This window comes from Tasmannia lanceolata, unplaced genomic scaffold (genome assembly GCF_043159265.1).
Source record: "Tasmannia lanceolata isolate RefF3 unplaced genomic scaffold, GAP_Taslan_0.1 ptg000008l, whole genome shotgun sequence".
Classification (NCBI taxonomy): Eukaryota; Viridiplantae; Streptophyta; class Magnoliopsida; order Canellales; family Winteraceae; genus Tasmannia; species Tasmannia lanceolata.
The window spans coordinates 17,178,559-17,199,288 of record NW_027518685.1 but is presented as its reverse complement, the minus strand read 5'-3'; the positions used below and the strand labels follow the sequence as shown (position 1 = coordinate 17,199,288).

The window sequence follows — 20,730 nt, the reverse complement described above, 5'->3', positions numbered from 1 at the left end:
AAAATAATTCACAATCACAGTTATGATGGACAATGCATCTTCAAAACAGTTACAATTTGATCTCACCTTAGAGGCCTGTTTTGCAATATAGCAGGCCTAAATTAAGGTACTACAAAATTGTCAAAAAAAATTAAGGTAATACAAATGGATCATCTGATTAGACTGGGCAACCACTTCTGGGATTCCATCCGCTCTTAGTCCCATGTTAAAGATTCTAATGTAGAAGGATGGGCTCTCCTCTCCTCACTGGGTTGCATATTTTTAAGGAGCACTTAGGAGGTTATCGATAGTAAGGCGACTGTTCTAATATGATTGCTTTGGGCAGTTGGGCTACAAAGATTGAGCCCTGACCCTTGAAAGCTAGCCAATATACTATCAGAAGTTATTGATCTTAATAGAATTATCACCCTCTTTTTTGTCAAGAACAGAGAGAATCAGCGGCCATCCTTATGCATTGGAGGCTCTTTCTGACTTTAGTAGAGATTACTTCTTTTGACTGTTACGTACTCGGGTATTTCAGTTTGGGCAACTTTGGCCCCTATACCCTTGTATCTATTTATCTCTACTTATAGACTGTTTTCATTCCCATTTTGGTAGCGGTTAGCACTTTTGACAGTTATGTACTCTCTGCAGTTTAGTTTAGGAGGGCTACTTTGGTCCCCAACCTCTGTATCACTCATATCTTTATTCATAAATTGTCATATTTTGAAGAAAAAAAAAATCCAAACCCAGTCCCAGGTAGGCATTTCAAATGGGTTCTGTTCACAGAGACTAAACAAACTTTCTAGTTCAGGAATGGGAACCTCAATTACGTTACAAACCTCAACCCTTTACACTGTAGAGTCCCTGACACAGCAAAGGATCTCAAAGTTATATCAGTCTCCATGGGCTTACCCAGGCAATGTGAAACTCAAACTACCACAAATGTGACTCCTCTTCAAGCCACAACACTTGAATTATTTACTAAACTCACACAAGACCAAAATCCCGTGTCTCATGTTTTTCTAGATTAAGCAGTCCTTAAATATGGACTATAACACTATTTTTGTATCTATGATGATACTCAATTAAAAACCATGTATTAGAACAAACACTAGCTGGAATTAAAAATATGGATGCTGATTTTTTGAATGAGTCCGTAATGAGTTCATATTCTGATTATCATGCAACATAATTCAGAGATTAGGATACACGCAGTAATAAGAAATAATAAAATAAGTAATGCTGCACTATTTTCAGTATCAGTTCTGCTAGAGTTGTATCTAGTAGGGGACATGGATGTTTGTCATTCTTGTGTGACCGTACTGCTCTGGATCCCATAGCTAATCCACTGTATTTGACTCAGCAATGAACTTATCCCTGGTTTAAGACTGTATAAACATATGCACCTGCCTTAGTCATACTACTAATTATTCTAGGGAAAAATGATTTCACTGGTGATCAACAATCACATTATCTAACTACATGCCAGTGACTAGTGTGCTTTACCATGTCCAAGACCTTGAAGCTCACATGAGCAGCTACTGCATATGACTTTGTTCATGTAGGCTATCCCATAGAGGCATCCAACCATAAGGACATGCATAAATGTACAACATCATGAGACTTGATAACTACACCATTATTACACCTACCAAATATTTTGGATACTTATGTCCCAAAGAAATGTATGAGTTCCTTCGATGCTTGGTATACAAAACATACTGAACCATAAAAGATGGTATCCAAGCAAAATTCCTTACTGTGAGAAAGAATAACAAAGAAGCAGGTAACAGCCTCAGCTGCTCCCTGAATTAGCATCTTCGCTCTCTCACAAGAAACAAACTATTATTACATTATTTTGCTGAAGTGGTTGCTCATATGAACTCATTTGACTACTAATAACACTTGGTTCTACCATAATATGCAAAATCTAATGCTAGTTGGGTGGCGGCATAGGCCCTTACTCTAACTGAATGTATTGGCAGTAACTACTTTATGCTGCTATCCTTAATAACTGATATCTACAATTAAAGCATGTAAAACCTTAAATAAATAGAAGAAATTCCATGCACATGCTCCAAACACACACACAAATGATTTCATTAGCTACAGCATTTGAGATATGGACCCTAGCAATCAAGAATCATAAATCCCAACTATAAAATCAAGAGATGCAAACATACCAGCAAATTTTGTTGCCATCTTTCTCTTCTGTTGCAATCTGTAAATAATGGAAAACGAATTCCTGTTTTCAATTGTTAGATATGGTTCTAAAAGGCAATCCATAATGAAAAGGCTAAGCAAGCACCATTCTGAAAGGGGCAAAAAAGAGGATTTTTCCAAAGAAAGATGATTTTTTTTCTCCTGAGAAAATGCCAACAAGGGATTAACAAGATGGCTTTTGTAAAAGACCCTTTCAGTTAAAACTGATATATTCACTTCTTAATATAAGATGAGCCCAAGCCTTTTCAAAGTGCTAGTACAGATAGATCCAAACCAAGCATGCCCCCAATGGGGATTTTCACTATTTGATGGTGACATCTTTTTCTTCTTTTTTCTCCATAGACGACTTCACAAAAAAGTGTAAATTGGCATCAAAATATAGACAAAAATGGCCTCCAAATTCAGGATTGTAACTTCAGTTCCGTTGGCTGAAAGGGAATAGCTTATCATCGGGTGACGTCAAAGGTGGCCAGTCGAGAAACTTGTAACCCTCCAATGAGGGTGGCAAGTACTTCTGCGACGAAGAAGGGTGATCAGGAGTATAAACATATCCTTTCCCATACCCAATCCCTTTCATCAACTTCGTTGGTGCATTCCTCAAATGCAGAGGCACTGCCTCATTCTGCCCAACCGACTCCCTCACCACCTTCTGTGCCATCTCCATCGCCCGATACACTGAAACTGACTTCGGCGCCAATGCCAAGTACGCAACACACTGTGCTAAATTCACATTGCACTCTGGCATGCCCAAGAAATGGCAAGCCTGGTAGCAAGCCACAGCATGCCCAAGAGCCGCCGGGTCAGCTAATCCAACATCCTCACTCGCAAACCTAACCAATCTCCGTGCAATGTAAAGAGGTTCTTCCCCTCCTTCCAACATCCTCACCAGCCAATAGATTGCAGCGTCCGGGTCACTTCCCCGCATCGATTTGTGTAGCGCACTGATAAGATTATAGTGTTCTTCCCCTGCCCTATCATAGGCCAAATGCTTACATTGCAGTGCTTCCTTAGCATCATCCAGTGTAACAATGGCAACAATCTCACTATTCTCTATAGAAGTTCCATCACTCCCACCAACAAAATTCAATTGGGGATTGGCAATTCTCGCAGCGGCCGTGGTCACAGCAATCTCCAAAGCATTTAACGCGACTCGGGCATCTCCCTCACAATGTAAGGAGAGGAATTCAATAGCATCAGGATTAACCCTAACCCTAAAATTCAACCCTAACCCTAACCCATTATCCTCATCTCTCCCCGCACGTTCGAGCAAATTCGCGACATGGGTAGGCTGCAATCTGTTCAGGGTGAGTACCCTACACCTAGAGAGCAACGGCGTGATGAGATGGAACGATGGGTTCTCCGTCGTGGCCCCAATAAAAACCACAGTCCCATCTTCAATCACAGGTAAGAAAGAATCCTGTTGAGACTTGTTAAATCGATGGACCTCATCTATAAAAAGCACAGTCCGCGTTACAGAACCATTAGTACTACTTTGTTTTTTCAATCTCCTGGCCTCATCTACAACTTCCCTAACATCTTTAACCCCAGCTGTAACAGCTGATAAAGAAACGAATCGATACGATGTAGGAGCTGAATTGATTAGGGCACGGGCGATTGAGGTCTTACCAGTACCGGGCGGGCCCCACAAGATGATAGAAGGCAAGTGATTTAAATTTAGGGCGGAGCGGAGTACTGAATTTTGGGCGAGGAGGTGGTCTTGGCCGAGGACTTCGTCGATGGTGTGAGGGCGCATTCGTTCAGATAAAGGTTGGGAAGGAGGAGAGGATTTGGGGGAGGGTTTTGGGCGTTTGAAGAGGGGGGCTTGTGAGGAGGATTTGGGGGGTGAGGAGGGGATTTGGGTTTTGGGGTTTTGGGGATCGGATGGGTTTTTGTGAAAGTACAGGTCGAGACGGTTTTGGAATGGGGAAGGGGAAGAGGGAGAGGGAGAAGGGGGTCTGTTGTTGTTGTTGTTGTTGAGGATCCATTCGGTGGCTTTGAGGGTGGATTTGCCTCCTGTGGCTGATAAAGCTTTGGTTGCCAGTTCATGGGGAAAACCCATGTTCAAAAGCTGCTCCATTTCGTGCATTTAGAGAGAGAAAGAGAGAGAGAGATTATTTTGTATTGAAAGTGGAGAGAGCCTTGCAAATTTATGTTTGCAGTGAGGTGGTTGTTATTCTCGTGGGGTTCGCGGGAAAATGGAGAAATGTGTACTGTGGTGCGTTAAGAAATGGCGGGGTTATATCTTATGTGTAATGCGTGCGGGCACGTGAAGTCCCAAATTTTTCTGAAAGTAGAGTGTGGTTCATTTCAGAGGATCATCCAAACTGTTGATTTGTTGGGCCACATTGTAAATAGGTTTTACTCCATAAATCATCTCCTTGGGATCTTCTGACCTTTCGATCTGTACAGGAAGAAGTGGGGTTTCTTGGGAAACTAAATTCTTGTCATTTATATGTTACGAGAGATTTTTTATGATGCGTGCGTGCACGTGGAGTAGAAATTTTTCGGAAATCAGAGTGTGACCACTTCAGAGGATTATCTAAACAGTTCAATTCTTGAAATCATCTCCATCACCCTAACTTTCCCATAGGATGTGCCCAAAAAATCAGCTCCATCGGATCATCCTAACCCTTCAATCTGTGGACGAACCGTCGACGGGGCCTACCTTATACAAATTGAAACCACAGGGGGTCTACTTGTTACTTTTTAAACATTAGGGGTTAAGTGTATTATTCCTTAAATTATACTAGGGCCTTGCGAGGGACCATAACAAAAGGCATTCCACAGGCTTGCTGTTGCAAGAGAGCAGCCACATAGGCTCACTTTTCAACAGATTTTGTCTTATTCATTTAATTATCTGCTATGGTCTCTAGCAAATCCTTATATACTAACTATGTTTCTTTCTATTGTCATATGCTTTCTTCCCAAGAAAAATTTTATTGCAAAAGCTTTTCTCTGTGGAAATGATTTCTGCGCTCAAGTGTTTTGATAAACATGCGCTCCACTTGTTTGTCGTGTAGTGTTTAAAGAGATGTCAGAGGATATTACGGTTCTCAAAAAGCTCTTAAAGCCCTTTAAATACGACAAACAAGTGAGCGCATGTTTATCAAAACATTGGAGCATCATTTCCCTTTCTTTATACTCTTGATTTGTTTTCATATGGTGGAGCTTAACACTTAGACCTGGGCACACCATGGGAGGAGCCACCATTTAACACTTGCTCTGGTGAGCCCACTATTTTACACCTCATGCTATGACGGGTGGGGCCGAACATTCTACATAGACCTGGCAAAAAGTGACCCGGACGGCCCGTAATTTCCGGGTCTGGGTCCAATAGAAGTGACCCGTTTAAGTTTGACCCACAGGTGGCCGCAGGTGCCCGTGAAAAAGAGGAACTTTTTTTTTAAAAGTGTTTTTCCATCATAAATTCCTGAACGAGAAAGTGGAAAACTATGCAATAAAAAATTGTTTTTGAAACCTGTGCAATAAAAAATTGTTTTTGTCAGTCCTTTCTCTCTCAACTAGACTTAATTGGAGGTGTTTCTGTCAAACTGGTCAACCATTGCAGATAATATGGGATTCATATTCAATACCAAATCTTCTGCTCCTAGAATCTGTTCCTGGGCCTACCATCGGCAAATGAAATTAAAGTCAATGTGGATGCTTCGCTGGAAGAATTTGGTGGTGGAATTGGAGGCCTTCTCCGCCGTCGTGACGGATCCTGCATTGCTATGTTCTCCAAGCTTACTGATCGAGAGGAAATATTTGCTCTGGAAATTCTTGCTATTGAAAATGGCGTCAAATTAGCATTAGCTCTCGGTACCCAACACCTTTGGATCGAATCAGACTCCCTATTTGTAGTTAAATCAGTAGCAGGGAAAACCAAATATCCCTGGAAGCAATCGAATAGAATCAGAGCTATCAGAACAGCCTTGGATGGCTTCATATCCTGGAAGATTAGTCACTCGTGGAGGGAGGCTAATGCAGCTGCAGACATCCTCTCCAAGAGATCATTCCCGATCAAAGGAGACAACATCTCTTTCGCTCACATAAATGAAGATTGTTTATACCCTAGATTATAGATTGTTTCGGTTTATTGCGTTTCCCATGAGACCCATTTGTATTTTGCTTCTTCTTTGTGGCTGCTGGGTTATTGTTCCCAAGTTGTTGGCTTCTGAGCCCTCCTAGCTGTAATCTTTTTCCTTTTTTCTTCTAATGAATCTGGTAGGGGTCCTGCCTAACCCCAGCTCACTCATCAAAAAATTAAAAAAAAGGACTTAATTGGAGGTGGAAAACTGTGCAATAAAAAATTGTTTTTAAACCCAGCCATCAGTCCATCACAAAACGTAAGTTCCCTTTTTCCCTCTTCTAAATCAGAAAAGCAAGAAGGGTGGAAATATCATTTTCGGTTCAGGGCATTTAGAATACAAAAATTCTTTAAAAATAGGGTGACCCGCGTGTCTACCCGCCCGTACAGGTCGGTTGCAGGCCCACACTTAGTGACCCGTAAAATTTTACGGGTGATTTTGACCCAGCCCGGCCCGCTCGTTTGCCGGGTCTAATTCTACACCTCATGTTTTGATGTGACAGGCCCACCATCTCCACCCAATATTTTGTATGGGACGGGGCCAGCCATGTTACAGCTCAGGTTTTGGTGGGTAGGGCCCACAACATCTCTACCCAAACCTATGCATAGGGTGGAGCCCATCAAATTACCTCTAATATTGTTGATGATATGGGATCCACCAACTCTATCCAAACTTATGCATTAGGGTCGGCCCCTACCATTTTACACACATGCATAGCATGGGACCAGAATACTAGTATTATAGAAACCTCTAGATTGGAGGGTTAGGATCATTCTATGAAGATGATTTACGGGGCACAACTATTTACATTGTGTCCCAACAAATGAACTGTTTAGATCATCGTCTGAAGTGGGCACCAATGTACCTTTAGATTATCTATCTCCTATGTATTTATCTATCTTTTCTTTTTACACTTTGGTAAGTATATTATAACCTAGATGGGATGGTTATGATCATTTAATTAGATCAATGTTTTTGGTCCACAAGCAATCCAACAAGGACTAATGTGGCCTATTACAATCTATCAATATAAGACTATTGACCTGATGCGAAGCATCACACTTTAAAAAGCCATCACAGTCTATTAACATAAAAAATCATCAATTTTTATTCATATTCATTTGTTTTCTTAGCCGCTAAACTTTTTATATTTATAGGCAATGCAAGCTATATGAAAATTGAAAACAAAATAAAATCTTTGTTGCAAAATAACTCTTAATCTAATTACGACTCCTATTATATCTAACTACTAAATCGTCGTTGACATTAAACTCCTATTACAAGTAAATTAGGATTCTTTAAACCCCTTAGGATTCCTCTAGCTCACCTCAAATTCTTACTGTCTAAGACTCCCATTACATACACCTTTCTATTTGCACCCATTTTTTTTTATTTTTTCTTTGGAGTCAAAGCAGTAACACGCCAGCTATCACTTTTCTAGAAGATGAAGGCAACAATTATTCTCCAACAAGGGAACGCATAAAAGTTGAAGGCTAAAGTGTGTGCCCCCGCCCCCCCCCCCCCCCCCCCACACACACACACACACACACAAAGAAGAAAGCAATCGTTCACTTTTAATGCTTTTGGAATTAATGGTTGCTCCTCCACCCATTAGTATATCCAAACGGGCGTGGGGGGGGGGGGGGGGGGGGGGGGGGGGTGGTGTGGGCGGTTATCGCTGTCCACATTTTATTATTCATCTTTACTTTTTCTGCACTGTCAGTTACTTTTCGTTAGGGCTGCAACTCGGGTTGGGCAGGTCGGGTTTTGCAGAACCCAACCCTGCCTGAGAAATATCTCGGGTCAGGTTTTTTTTCAGGAAAACCCATGATTCCCAAACCCGGCCCTACCCATGATAAATCTCAGGTCGCCTCGGGTTTTTTTTTACGTTGACGCAATTTTTAAAGGAAAACTCTTGTTTGGCAAGGCAACTCAACTCATAGAAGTAGAAAAACTCAAGCATGTCAAACTCTTTAGTGCATTAACTAATAACTAGTCCAAGGAGAATAAATTGATGCATTACCAAATGAAAACGATTATACTCATATGAGATAAACAACAAACTATTTAGTGCATTAACCATTTAGTTGAAACTTGAAACCCTAGAGAGCAAAAGGGGGGAAACGAACAGAAGATGGAAAGAGCCCCTGTGATTGCGTGCGTGCGTGAGTTTTACTTTTAAGTTTTCACTTTTAAAGTAACAAAGTTTCAGAAAAAAATATATACATACTATAACTTAAGTAACTTGGGTCGGGTCGGGCCTCTTCAAACCTGGCTCGACCCGAGATTCATGCAGGCTTTTGGATCGTAGACCCGGCTCGACCCAAAACCTGAGAAACATGAACCCAACCTAAGCTATTTTCAGGTCGGGTCGGGTGGAACCCGGCCCAAGTTGCAGCCCTACTTTTCGTACCTACAGCTTGTCCTCTTGAATTAAAGACACGACATAATTGATTCATCTTTTTAAGTGACCATTTTTCTTTAATTCCATATCTCTCGCACCGGTGTTTGTTTGTGTTGCTGTGTTAGAGGGTTAATAAGATACCCGTTGATCCTGAGAGTTGTTTGCATTCTAGGTGCATCGACAATGTCGTTTGCGTTGTGCGCGCATCGGCGTTTAGTGAAAGTCATTCACATTCTGCGTGTCAGAGTTATAATTTGGCATCATGTCATTCTAGAAAAGCCTTTTCTATCTGAGAAAGACATTAGAGCCCAATGAAGAAGTGATTTTCCGCTCTTCTTCTCAATCGGCTAAAATCCAATCACCAGGGACTGAAAATTCCATCGTCTACTGATCTCGAAGGGGTAGTATCATCCTATGGAGATTTTTTGTATGTGGGGTAGTGTTAGCACTCACTTTTAGCTGGCTTCTGTATTTATGTTTCTCAGTGAGTTTTCTCAGAACTGATTGGTTTCCTTTCTCTTGTCAACAATGCTTGCAGGTCATCAAGGGGTGAGATCAGGGTCTTCTAGGTGGTGATAGAATTCCACACATGCTTTCTGCCATGCAAATATGAAGATGCTTTATCCCTTTTATATAATCTGTCAGCGAACAAACTTTTTTTTAGGTGGGAAACGTAAATTAAAGCTTCCTCCAGTGCTTGGATATGGTGTGAGAAGTGCGGGGTCGAAAGGAGGTGAAGTTACTCTTCTTAAAAGTTTAAGAGCAGTTGAGTATGCTGTTTCTTTTCTTATGTTCTGCCTCCTCTATATAATTGCTTCCCGTTATCTCTAACTTTACCTGATAATGGTGATGTTCTATTTTGCATCGGTATGAGTGTCGATTCGACAAAACTTCAAAAAGAAAGATTCACATATTCACTAAAATATTTAAATCAATTATCAAAATTTAATTTTTAACACAATAATATGAATATAATAAATAATATATTTACAATTTTAATCGGATAAGTAAATATAATGTTTTATCTCCATATAAACAACTTACTATTAGGATGGATAAAGTGAAAACATGTGATAAATTGAAAAAAATGTGATAATAATATTCATAAAAACAGATATAAGTGATTGTGTAGTGCTGCAGAGAATCCTGAAATATTAGAATCCGACAAGCGTACGTCACCCATTCAGAAGAATCCATGTAACAGAGGTGATACTGAATGATGATTTATAGACGGATGCAGAAGTGCGTGTTGGTATTTCTTTAGTAGATCTGAAATGCAGTAGCCTGTAGCCAATGAACCATAGCACCTGTTTTACCACAACTGTATGTCTGAATATCTGATTTGATTAGAGAAATCATGTAGTGCTTCATGGAACATAAAAGAGAGGCAGTGGTAACTCTGATGATTGAAGTCGGTTATCTCTAAGTCAATATACTGGGTTCTTCGGAAAATTGGTTCTCAGAGGCTTCATCTCTTGGTCCAGGGTCTCCCCCACCCAAGAATCCCCTCATATCTTTCTTTCACGAGCGACCACAGCCGCCAATGGCCACTGGCTTCAACTTCATTGCAGGAAGAGCAGCAGAGGTTTTAGAAATGGCAACAGAACAGACCTAGAATCTTTCACCAAATCATCTCCTGCATTGTAATCCTTGATGCCCAACACTGACTCAGGGTTGGACTAAAGCTTGCAAAATCAATTTCCATCCTTGTTTATGTTTCGGTTTACTTTCATAATGAAATCTTATTAGTTAATTAGTTATTTGCAAAGGAAAACTGAGAAAATTCACCTAAATTTGTAGCAATCATCTTGAATCAGTTCAAGGTTCATCTGTGAAAACTGAGAAAATTTACCTAAATTTGTAGCAATCATCTTGAATCAGTTCAAGGTACATCTGTGTCAATCCACTCAATAATGCAATGCAGTGTTGGGTTTTTGGCAATCAACCAGGGTAATCTAATGTTTATCTGAGGTGTTCTGTTATATTGTTTATTGCAGGGGGAAGAAGCCACTGATTTTCTTTCCCAGTGTCAGTGTAGGCAAGCCAGGCTTTTTCTAACCATTTTCTTTTGCTTTATTCCTTTTTTTGTTGATGCTTCACTTCTAGAAGAATCGATCAATATAGCTCCGAACTAGGTTCCATTGGAAAGATGAAGAAGAAGAGGAAGAGAAGAGAAGCGGAAGAGAGAAGGAAAAGAGAAGAGAGAAGAATAGCTCTCTCTCTCTCACACACAAAAGTATATTATATATGAGTGGCTAGGGTTGCATATGAAAAAATAAAAAATACCCCTAACTGGGTACATAAATTACACCACACCTTCTACCAGTTTACAATAATATTAAAGCCATGACAATTAAGACCTCACTTTAAGAAATACTTACAAATGAAACTAACTGGTTTTTGCATAAAGATCAATGCTACCTATTTGGAATCTTGATGTTGTGTTACTATCTCGAACCTTCAGAAACCTCAACCTGCCAATCCTCCTCGTGATCAAAATCAGATTGAAACAGAACAATGTGAAAGCCTATGACATGGTTGTTAATACTTAATAACATACTTACCTGAATGCATTTGACATACGCCTCACTGACTCTATCTTAAATGTTTTCCGCTGGAAGCGCTTTTCAAACATCTGAGAAGTTTGTTTGTCCAGAATATTCCAGCTGGAGCCCCCATCATCGCTTCCCTCAACAATCCTGAAACAAGATTTTTGATTGTTCAAACACTGTATAGCGACATTCATTTTAGTAAATACAAATCAATTAAGAATTACAAATTACATGCAGGAAAATCTAAGGGAGATGATATCCTCCCCACCCCCCACCCCCCCCCCCCCCCCCCCCTCTCTCTCTCTCTCTCCTAATAACGTGATTTGGCATGAACAGTGGGCAACTTTAACGCTTTTTGATGTCAAATCACGTCATAAGGGGGGCACATGCGTACTGCAGGGGGGGTTGAAAATATCATCACCCAAATCTAAATATGGAAAAGTGTTTCTGGTCCATCAGACCAGATAACTTATCTGGTTTGTCGACCAGAAACGAGTGGGGCCCAACATTTTTGGGTGATGCAACCATTCATTTGATCAACCCAGACAGAGATAGGGTGTGCTAAAAAATCATCTCCATAGGATCATCCTAACCCTTTGATTTGTGGAAGTTAAAATGGACGGGTTTAAACCACCACAAACCAGATAAGTTATCTGATCCGACACACTAGAAAATGCGGACGCGTGTGCGTGTGTAGCAAAGCATAAGCAGAAGGGAAAATGTATTTCCAGGCCACAAATTGTAACAAGATAACTATCTTGCCTTCTCCAGATTATCTCCCATGGGTATGTGGCTGGAGACAAGAACCAAATGTATGGATCAACTGCAGGTTTCAAATCCCCTCCTATGTTTTTCGATGGTAGGTGGAGTAGGAAATGTGTCTACCACATGCACCTAATTTGTCCCATGCTTTTTATGTTCCCAGGGTAGAGAAAAATTATGCCGATTAAATAATTGAAGCATTGGATTGTTATGTCACTACTTGTGTCCTACTTGTCACTTTCAAATAATCTGTTTTTTAGATATTATCAGAAGGATAAAGTTTAAAAGCTGCTCAACTTCGCAAAAGATGGCATCAAAATTAAGTTTGAGAACCTGAGGTGGGGGAGGGACCATCTTGCCATTCTCACACCACCAGATCTTCTATCCACCATGATGACCTCCCAACTCTAGGCAAGCTCTTGGAGAGAGTACCCGTGCATCTCTTCATCTTCCACGGCCCGATAGAAATTGAACTTTTAACCTCCCATACTGAACTTCTTTGCCATGAAATGTTCAATGATTATTTTCCTTCCAAACATTTGATGACAACACAAAAGAAACCATACCCCAAATGTGGCTTTTTGTAACGAAGTGACGGAAAGACCACTCCACCAGAAAGTGAGAGGAGCTAGGGAGCACCCAAACGATGCAGTATCACGGTGCATTTCCGCATTAGTGTCTTTTTCTTTCTTTCTGTCGACTGAATCAGTTCTCTTCATTTGTTCTGCATTATCTATCCTCATGTCTGAAATTTCAGCTTGGATGTTTCCAAAGAAGTTCCCTTGCCACTCATTTAGACCGTTGCTAATTAAAAAATAAAATAAAAAAAATCTTTAAGGGAGTCCCATTTACCCTTGTTTTGTTAATGCCACTTAGATGAAAAACTGAATGAAGGGCTACACGTCTTCAAACTTGGACCAATCTGCAATTTTACCCTAGTATAAAATACATCATGAGATATATCAGCATTGCAGAAGGTGCAACATCGGTCATGGCAGCCTAATTTGTTTTGGGGACGGTTCCACCCCTCCAACAGGCTAGTCTTTTCTAATTCTCCAAACAATTCCCAACATAAGAATGTTGACATGTTCCAATGGGAGATTTTCTTCTGGAAAAACGCATTATAGAAAAGGAATCCAAGCTTTCAGTAATCGCATTCCCATCTGATAACGTCCTCTTATGTTTTAATAATTTGATCGCATATAAGTTAATTATAAGAAATCATTATGTCTAAGAAATCAGTCAAAATCATTATCATATTGGAGGTGTAATATAAGATGACAGCTAGGAAATAGACAGAAACCAACCAGAAAACTTTGTTATCAAAGAACCTCTGGCATTTCCATTATGTTAGTTACTTTTTAGCAAACCATCACTTTTACCTACTTTAATCAGTTCTACTCCCTAATTTATTACCAAATTACTGTTTTAGTCAACTGACATTTCAAATATTCAGGTTTACCTGAAGATCTACATATATACACACACCTATTGAGAGTTTTTCATTGACATAGAAATGTCACTCGTTTTCCCAAACTAAGAGCTAATATTTTGCAATAAATTGCAGGAGTTAAAATTTCGAATCATGGAATAATTGCAGCTTATTAAGGACCTATATCATGGTGCTAAGCCCAATACATAAACTCTTCAATAACAACTATGCTTTTTTAATGGCAAAGAATGATATTAATGTAGAAAAGTAATAACAATGTTAAGATTTAAATTGTATTTATAGCAAATACAGAAATATGCAAAATTTCATATCTGATTCATATTTCATAATCAAATTGAGCTCAAAATTAGTGGTTAAATATTCTAACATAGTATCTTACCAATCCATAGGATCTCTCTCTGGAGCATCATTGGCTGACATCAATTCATATGCCTCAAGATCATGCATCTGGTCATTCGTCACTCTGTATATGATCCAACAACCTGTGAGATTAAAACAGGTTAGAGGGTGTATAAAGGAGAAAATTGTAGTGAAAATCATGGCTATAATAGACTAATAAATTTAAACTTCTAAGAATTGTGATTGCATTTTATATGGGATCATAGAGAAAATTCAAGGTTCGCATTTGATTAGAACTAAATCACCTTTTATACAATGATAAACCGAGATATTCAAATCGAAACACATACACAAATCATAATCTCTTTGGTGAATTCAAGGCTTCGTATTAGTTAACAATTAACAAATACTCAATCCTCAATATATTTTATTTCCATTTTAAATTACCTTTGGTAAATTTATTTTCTTTTAATAAAGCTGTTGTTGTTTCAATGAAATATATTGATCATAAAAATTTGTAATTGTAACAACCATTGTGTGTTATTGAAGTTGAAGTTTAAGAAAAATTTCAGGTTTGTAATCTGTGTTGCATGGATTCGGATTCGTGTGTTGGGATCGACAGGATTCAAGGTGTCAGATTTGGCAAATCCCAAAAAGTAGGATTCATGGATTTGGAAATTTTTATTAAATTAAATAAAAATAAATAAATTTGAAAAATTATATATATATATATATAAACACACACACACACTAGTAAAAAACCCCGTGCGATGCACGGGCCGACAAAGAACTGTACGGACCACATCATAGGTTGATCCAAACCGTCCATGTGATGGAACTCAACATAAATAGGTTGTGCCCCAAAAATCATTTCCATAGGCTGATCCTAGCCCTCCAATCTATAGAGGTTTCCATAATATGTTGTTCCTCTTAAATCGGATGGTTAAGGTCACCCTATAGATTTTTTATTGAAATAGCATAAAGGAGGGGGGGTAAGATTGAAATTATGTGGCTTTAATGGGTGCCTTTATTAAAAAGTATAAAGGAGGGGGTAGGATTGAAAATATGTGGGTTGAATGGGTGCCTTTGTTAAAAAAAGTCAAAAAAAGTGATGTGTAATTCTCATAGAATTTTCAAATAATTCAAAAAATCCTTCTCTTTTCTCTTCTGCTATATAGTATATAGATATATAATGCAAAATTTGAGCAACAAAAATTGTACATAAAAAAAGAAAAAAAAATACAATAAGCAATTCCATTTAACATACTAGAACAAGGCGTGGGATTTTCCGTCATGACGACGAAGCTAGGAATTTTTGTTAGAGGGGCATTAGGAGAAGGTGGTCGGTGGTTGAGGGTCAAGGGTCGAGCACAGAGTAGGGATAGGAAGAGGAGGGAGGGGGGAAAGGGGCAATCAAGAGTCGTGGAAGGAGAGGATCGATGTTCGAGGGTGGAAGGTCGAGGTGTTAGGTTTTTTATTGAGGATGGGTTGTGCTTTTAAAAAAAGCTAAGAAAAAATGTTTAAAGGAGAAATATATAGGATTTGCATTTTAAAAGAGACAATGATGTACATTTTCAGAGAGAGAGAGAGAGAGAGAGAGAGAGAGACAATGATGTGTCGAATTCGCCCGAAAAAACAGTATTCGTACGGGACACAGCTAGAGTCAAAATCCAGCCACGCCCCACGTGAAAACCATGTAGGAATATGTGTCGAAACGGGTCGACGCACGATTCGGCATAGGGGAACAAAGAATCCAAGCACCACAGTCACTAGTACGCCATTGTATTTTACTTTAGATTGTAATTCCCTCTAGTAAATGAAGCTGTTGTTATTGTTTCAAAGGGAAAACAAAAAAAAATTGTAAGGGTCGAAATATGTCGACACACGATTCGGCATAGGAGGGCAAAGAATCCATGCAAGAAACTCTGTAATACTCCATTGTATTTAATTTACATTGTGATTCCCTTCAGTAAATGAAGGTATTGTTATTGTTTCAAAGGGAAAACAAAAAAGGGAAATGATTTTAGCACTCCACTATTTTGATAGGCAGTGAAAGCTTCTTGTCTTTTAGTGTTTAAAGGTTATTTACAGTTCTCAAAAAGCTCTGACAACACCCAGTAACCAACTAGAGACACAAAAACAGACTACTTTCTTGATGTATCAAAACAGTGGAGTGCTAAAATCATTTCCCCTTATAAATTGTAATTCCAAGTTTCCAACAACCATTCAGAGACTTACTAAAGTTGAAGTGAAAATAAATTCAGGAAAATGATATCCACACCCCCTTGTTTAGTAATGGCACTCATGACCTTATTTTACACTTTCCTTTTTCAAAACATGATGAAATTTATTAAGAAAGAGCAACAAAACAGATGAACAGCAAATAACAAGAGGGGCAGACTGTTAAAAGACATTTATAATTCCCAAAAAGCTATCAACAACCAATCAGAATTTTTTTTAATAGAAGTGTGAAATTAATAAGTTAAAGGATGTGGCATGGTGGTTAAGTAAATTTGTTTAAAAAAGGAAAGAATTTAACAAAGTGAGGAGTGCCACAATGAAACAAGGGGTGTGAACATCATTTCTCTAGATTTAAGCTCAGTAATACTGTTCAAGATTTCCCATGGGGGTACCAAGACTTCAACGCTTCATATGCATTATGAATAGATAAGCCAATAAAAAATATGTGCAAATAATGAACACTTTACCACACAAAAAAAAAGAGAAGAACAGGAAAAGAATAGCATTCAATGAATGATAATTCTGTTCTAGGAAAGCAACATTTTCCCATTCTTCAATTAGTAATACCTTTGGCTCCATTTGGTTCTTCCCATTTTGACATACGAAGACCATCAAATGCTGAAGTAGCCTGAAAATTCATTGTCGAAGATGGTATCATAGCAAAACCTTTGCACCACTCCTTGTATTGATAACTGAGCATAAAATAAACAAAAGCCTTCAATCAAACATTACTTACAATTCCAAAAGGAAGCTCTTCGCCACTTGCAAGGACTGACCCAGAAGATAGTCTGTTCCATTTCAAGAGAGGTAGAAAGAGGGATTCTCTACCAAAGTTGTAACTATTGTTAAGGTTATCAATGACATCATCAAGGGCATCCAAAGCCACTGGCAAAGCTAAAGAGGTATTGACAGGAATGCCGGCCAAACAAATGTACAGCCTTCCCTCGTTCTCCGGTTCTCTCTTCAGGGAAAGGGCAGAAAGTAACCCATCTAGAGAAGGAACCATTTGAAGCATAGGAAAGTGTGAGTCGGTTGCATTTGAATCTACAAAAGCTTTGCGCACTCTAAAAGAGGTACTCCTAAGATCCACCAGTAACCTTTTGAGTATCTCTAAACTTCCAACAATTTCATCTTTGGAAAAACTACTATCAACAAATTGAGACAAGAGAAGAGCAAAGGCAGTGTAAATGCATCCAACATGTTCATCTATACACACACGGACAGGGCACGATGAACAGCTCAAAGAGTCAGAACCAAATTCACATCGCCCTATGCGCCATTCCTTAGATCCACTTTGCCTTCCTGGTAATGAGATTGAAGCAACATCTTGGAAATGGAGCTCTCTTTCAAGTTGTTCTGCTTCTTTCCTGTCATGATTATCGAGCATGGCAAGTGCTTGAGAAGAATGAGCTTTCCGGCATTCTTTAGTTATGTCAGAAAGAACAGAGGAGGCAATGGCCTCTGTTGTAATATTACGCCTAGAAAGAACCTGCAATGGGAAAATCCTATAAGCAGAAATGACAAACTACTTCTTTCTGGGAGTAATGGAGATACTGGAATCATTACTAATTGATGTTCACCTCATGCCATTTCCTAGTATAACGTTTAGTGACATCGTGAACTCCATCTTTTGCAATAGCAATTGTGTACGTCAAATTCTTATTCCAGCTGCAATAAAAACATTATGTAGAAGTTAAACAAAATACAGCATAACACAAAACTCAGTAGCAGCTCCATTTAAGATTCACAAAGTCAGAAAAGTTTTGAATTGGAATGAAATGTCAAATCAGTCCAGGTTCTTAATGTAGTACAACATCATGTTGAGGTTGAAGATGAAGCGGAACATTAGGTACAACAACTAGAGCACCCAAAGGTAATCATATCATATAAGAGAAAAAGAGAGAACTCGAGGGTGAGTTCTTTTCAACGGATGTTGACTGATGTAATACAAGTATACAACCTCATGTTGAGGTTTGAGATGAAGTGAAACACCTTGTACAACAACTAGAACACCCAAAGGTAATCAAAACATACAAAATAAGAGAAAAAGAAAGGGATGCTCGTGACCCGGAACTAGAGCAAAAGCACCAGGGAAAGAAGGGGATTATTGCTGTTCGTCCTGAAGGTTTTTCTAACATAAATGGAACCCATTGCTGTGCTCGTGAGTTTGGAGATGAGGACGAAGAGTTCTGACTCAGATGGGGCTCATCTTGTTTAAGTCACGGGTTTAAAGTGGTCCTTTATGCCATTTGAATTTAAAAGTTTGAATAAACAGGACTGTTAGTGTTTCTTTAGCTAAGTCCATTCTATTTAAATTTTTAACTGGTTGGAACACTTGAGGGGTCATAGTTGTCAACCCGTGACTCGACTCGTGACTCGATTTCTTAATTTTATGACTTGTGACTCGACTCGACTCGACTCATGACTCATAAGAGTTTTTGACAAAAACAGAAATTTAGTTGAAAAAAATATCATTATATCTCAAAAGACGAAGCATGTAAAAAATATAACCCAATTGCACATAGATAAAGCACTAAGCCAAAAATATGTATCTATCTATCTATCTATCTATAATATTTACTAAGCACGTAACAATCCAAATGTCATTCGCCTTTTTCGGGAAAAGTTTTTCCTGGAAAGTAATTTCCCCGACACCATGTTTTGAACTTTTGATGGGGTGGGGCCCATATTCTATAACCAAGAATAGCATGGGTAGGGTTTACCATTTTACACTTGATCCGGTGAGCATACCAACTCTATCCAAGCCCATGCATTTATCGTGGGACCAACTATTTTACACCTCATAGTGGGGCCCAATATTTAACATCCATGCCTAGGATGAGTGGGGCCCACCGTCTCTACCCAAACCAATGCTGAAGGTGGGGCCCACCATTTTAACCCTAATTTTATTGACGAGGTGGTGTCCATCACCCCTAAGCAAACCTATGCATTTGACTGGAGCCCACCATTTTACATCTCATGTTTTGATGGTGTGGGGCCCACCATTTTACATCTCATGTTTTGATGGTGTGGGGCCCACCATTTTACACCCACACATAGCATAGCATTGAATACTACTATACTAGTAAATAACAATATGCGTGTAACTTGCATGCACAAAAATAATTAAGTTCTAAGTTCGAACTTCCAAGTTTTCAACCATCAAATCAAGAAAGCCTAGGCCCAGCGACTCGATTTGACTCGTAAGAGTCTTACTTTTCGACTCGACTCGCAGTGACTCGTAAGACACCAAACGACTCGTAAGAGTCTTCAACTGAGGCGACTCGCATGGGCGACTCGACTCGACTCGAGAGTTGACTCGTACGACTCGTAAGAGTTTGACAACTATGTGAGGGGTTATATATATTGTTTTCTTTACTTTCGGAGACACTTGATGTTGAAATAATAGAAGGAAGTAGTTTTTTATTTCAGCGCAGGCAATTTTTGTAGTCTTTTTTCTCTTCAAGAAAAGTTCTCGAAGAAAGCTTTGATTATATTGTTACAAATTTGGATCCAAAAGATACCCATCAACTTCTGAGCATTATTCTTGCTAAGAGTTCCATCAGTTTTTCACCTCAAAGTAAAAAAATTCTAAAAGATAAATAGAGTGAGATATTAGCAGAACATAACGATTAAAATAGGGGAAGAGAAAGTACCCCGCTTCATATAGCAATGGGTTGTCATATACTCCGTCACAAGGATCAAGATGCATCCATCTATGTTGTCAAATATGTCAATTAGCATGTATAAAAAAATTAGTAAAATAAGGGAGACAAATTTTGATATGTAATTTTAGAAACAAGACAACAAATCAACTGACAATGATAAATGAAACATTACCTTCCAAGAAAATGAGAAAAACACTCTGTCCAGACGTGATCAGTGAAATCCAAGATCTGAAAAATGAAGAATGTGTAAGTAAACAAAGACAACGACTGCTACCCTCAGACCTCATAGATTCTTCCACATCATTGATTCATGGTTTATATCAAACCGTCTCTTTCCATCTATTGACATAATGTAGAAAAAGGAAAGTTATTGGAAAGAGCTGCATTGTATCATAAGAAATTACAGAAAAAACAGAACATAGAGGCCCCTAAATAAACTTATTACTTTAAGCTTAATTTCTCTTGAAAGAGATGTTCAAACAATAATCATCAAGGCTATTTAATGAGAGCATATTAATTTCTATAGATATTTTCAAAAGCTTGCTATTAGATCACCAATTGGCATAAAAATGACATTTGTGCAATCAAATTCATTGCAAGTGACACATCTGCTTTCACGTTATTTAATATACTCTAGGAGAGTATTAGATATGCGTTGCTTGGATGTTGATATATGGAACTGTTATGATGACCAAACCTACCTAGCATACATTATTAAATGAAATTAAAAAGAAAAAAGAAAATAGCAAATGAAATCTATCAAAGAACATTATTGTTCCTTGAATATAGACAACACAAATTTTAATAGCCTTCAATTATATTGGAGAACTTTGATTCAAATTTCAGCTCTATATAGAAAATAGACTTACCATGATGGTCGCAAGTTTTTTTTTTTGTTTCCATAGGGTATCCCCACCCCACTTTGTAGGGCAGGAGTGCAGGACTATTACCTAGGGATGCGCGCAGGCACCCGGAGTCCACGCGCATCGGGTAATGGTGGTCGCAAGTTCATTCTGCT

The 20,730-nt window shown here is 38.8% G+C and overlaps 2 protein-coding genes across 2 annotated transcripts in view; both read right to left on the bottom strand.

The window, feature by feature from the left end:
- Positions 1 to 2,396: 2,396 nt before the first annotated feature.
- On the bottom strand, positions 2,397 to 4,428 carry LOC143883325 (AAA-type ATPase family protein). Its single transcript, XM_077386674.1, has one exon. The coding sequence runs from the start codon at positions 4,289 to 4,291 to the stop codon at positions 2,621 to 2,623; it is 1,671 nt and encodes a 556-aa protein (XP_077242789.1). The 5' UTR covers positions 4,292 to 4,428; the 3' UTR covers positions 2,397 to 2,620.
- A 6,453-nt stretch (positions 4,429 to 10,881) lies between these two features.
- Positions 10,882 to 20,730, bottom strand: part of PNG1 (peptide-N-glycanase 1) — a 28,266-nt gene continuing 18,417 nt past the window's right edge. Inside the window, exons 10-17 of the mRNA XM_077388270.1 lie at positions 19,885 to 19,940; positions 19,701 to 19,760; positions 17,625 to 17,712; positions 16,781 to 17,533; positions 16,612 to 16,672; positions 13,844 to 13,946; positions 11,262 to 11,396; positions 10,882 to 11,171 (exon numbers count right to left, since the gene is read on the bottom strand). Coding sequence (XP_077244385.1) covers positions 11,087 to 11,171; positions 11,262 to 11,396; positions 13,844 to 13,946; positions 16,612 to 16,672; positions 16,781 to 17,533; positions 17,625 to 17,712; positions 19,701 to 19,760; positions 19,885 to 19,940 — 1,341 coding nt within the window. The 3' untranslated portion in view covers positions 10,882 to 11,086. The remainder of the gene's footprint in view (positions 11,172 to 11,261; positions 11,397 to 13,843; positions 13,947 to 16,611; positions 16,673 to 16,780; positions 17,534 to 17,624; positions 17,713 to 19,700; positions 19,761 to 19,884; positions 19,941 to 20,730) is intronic.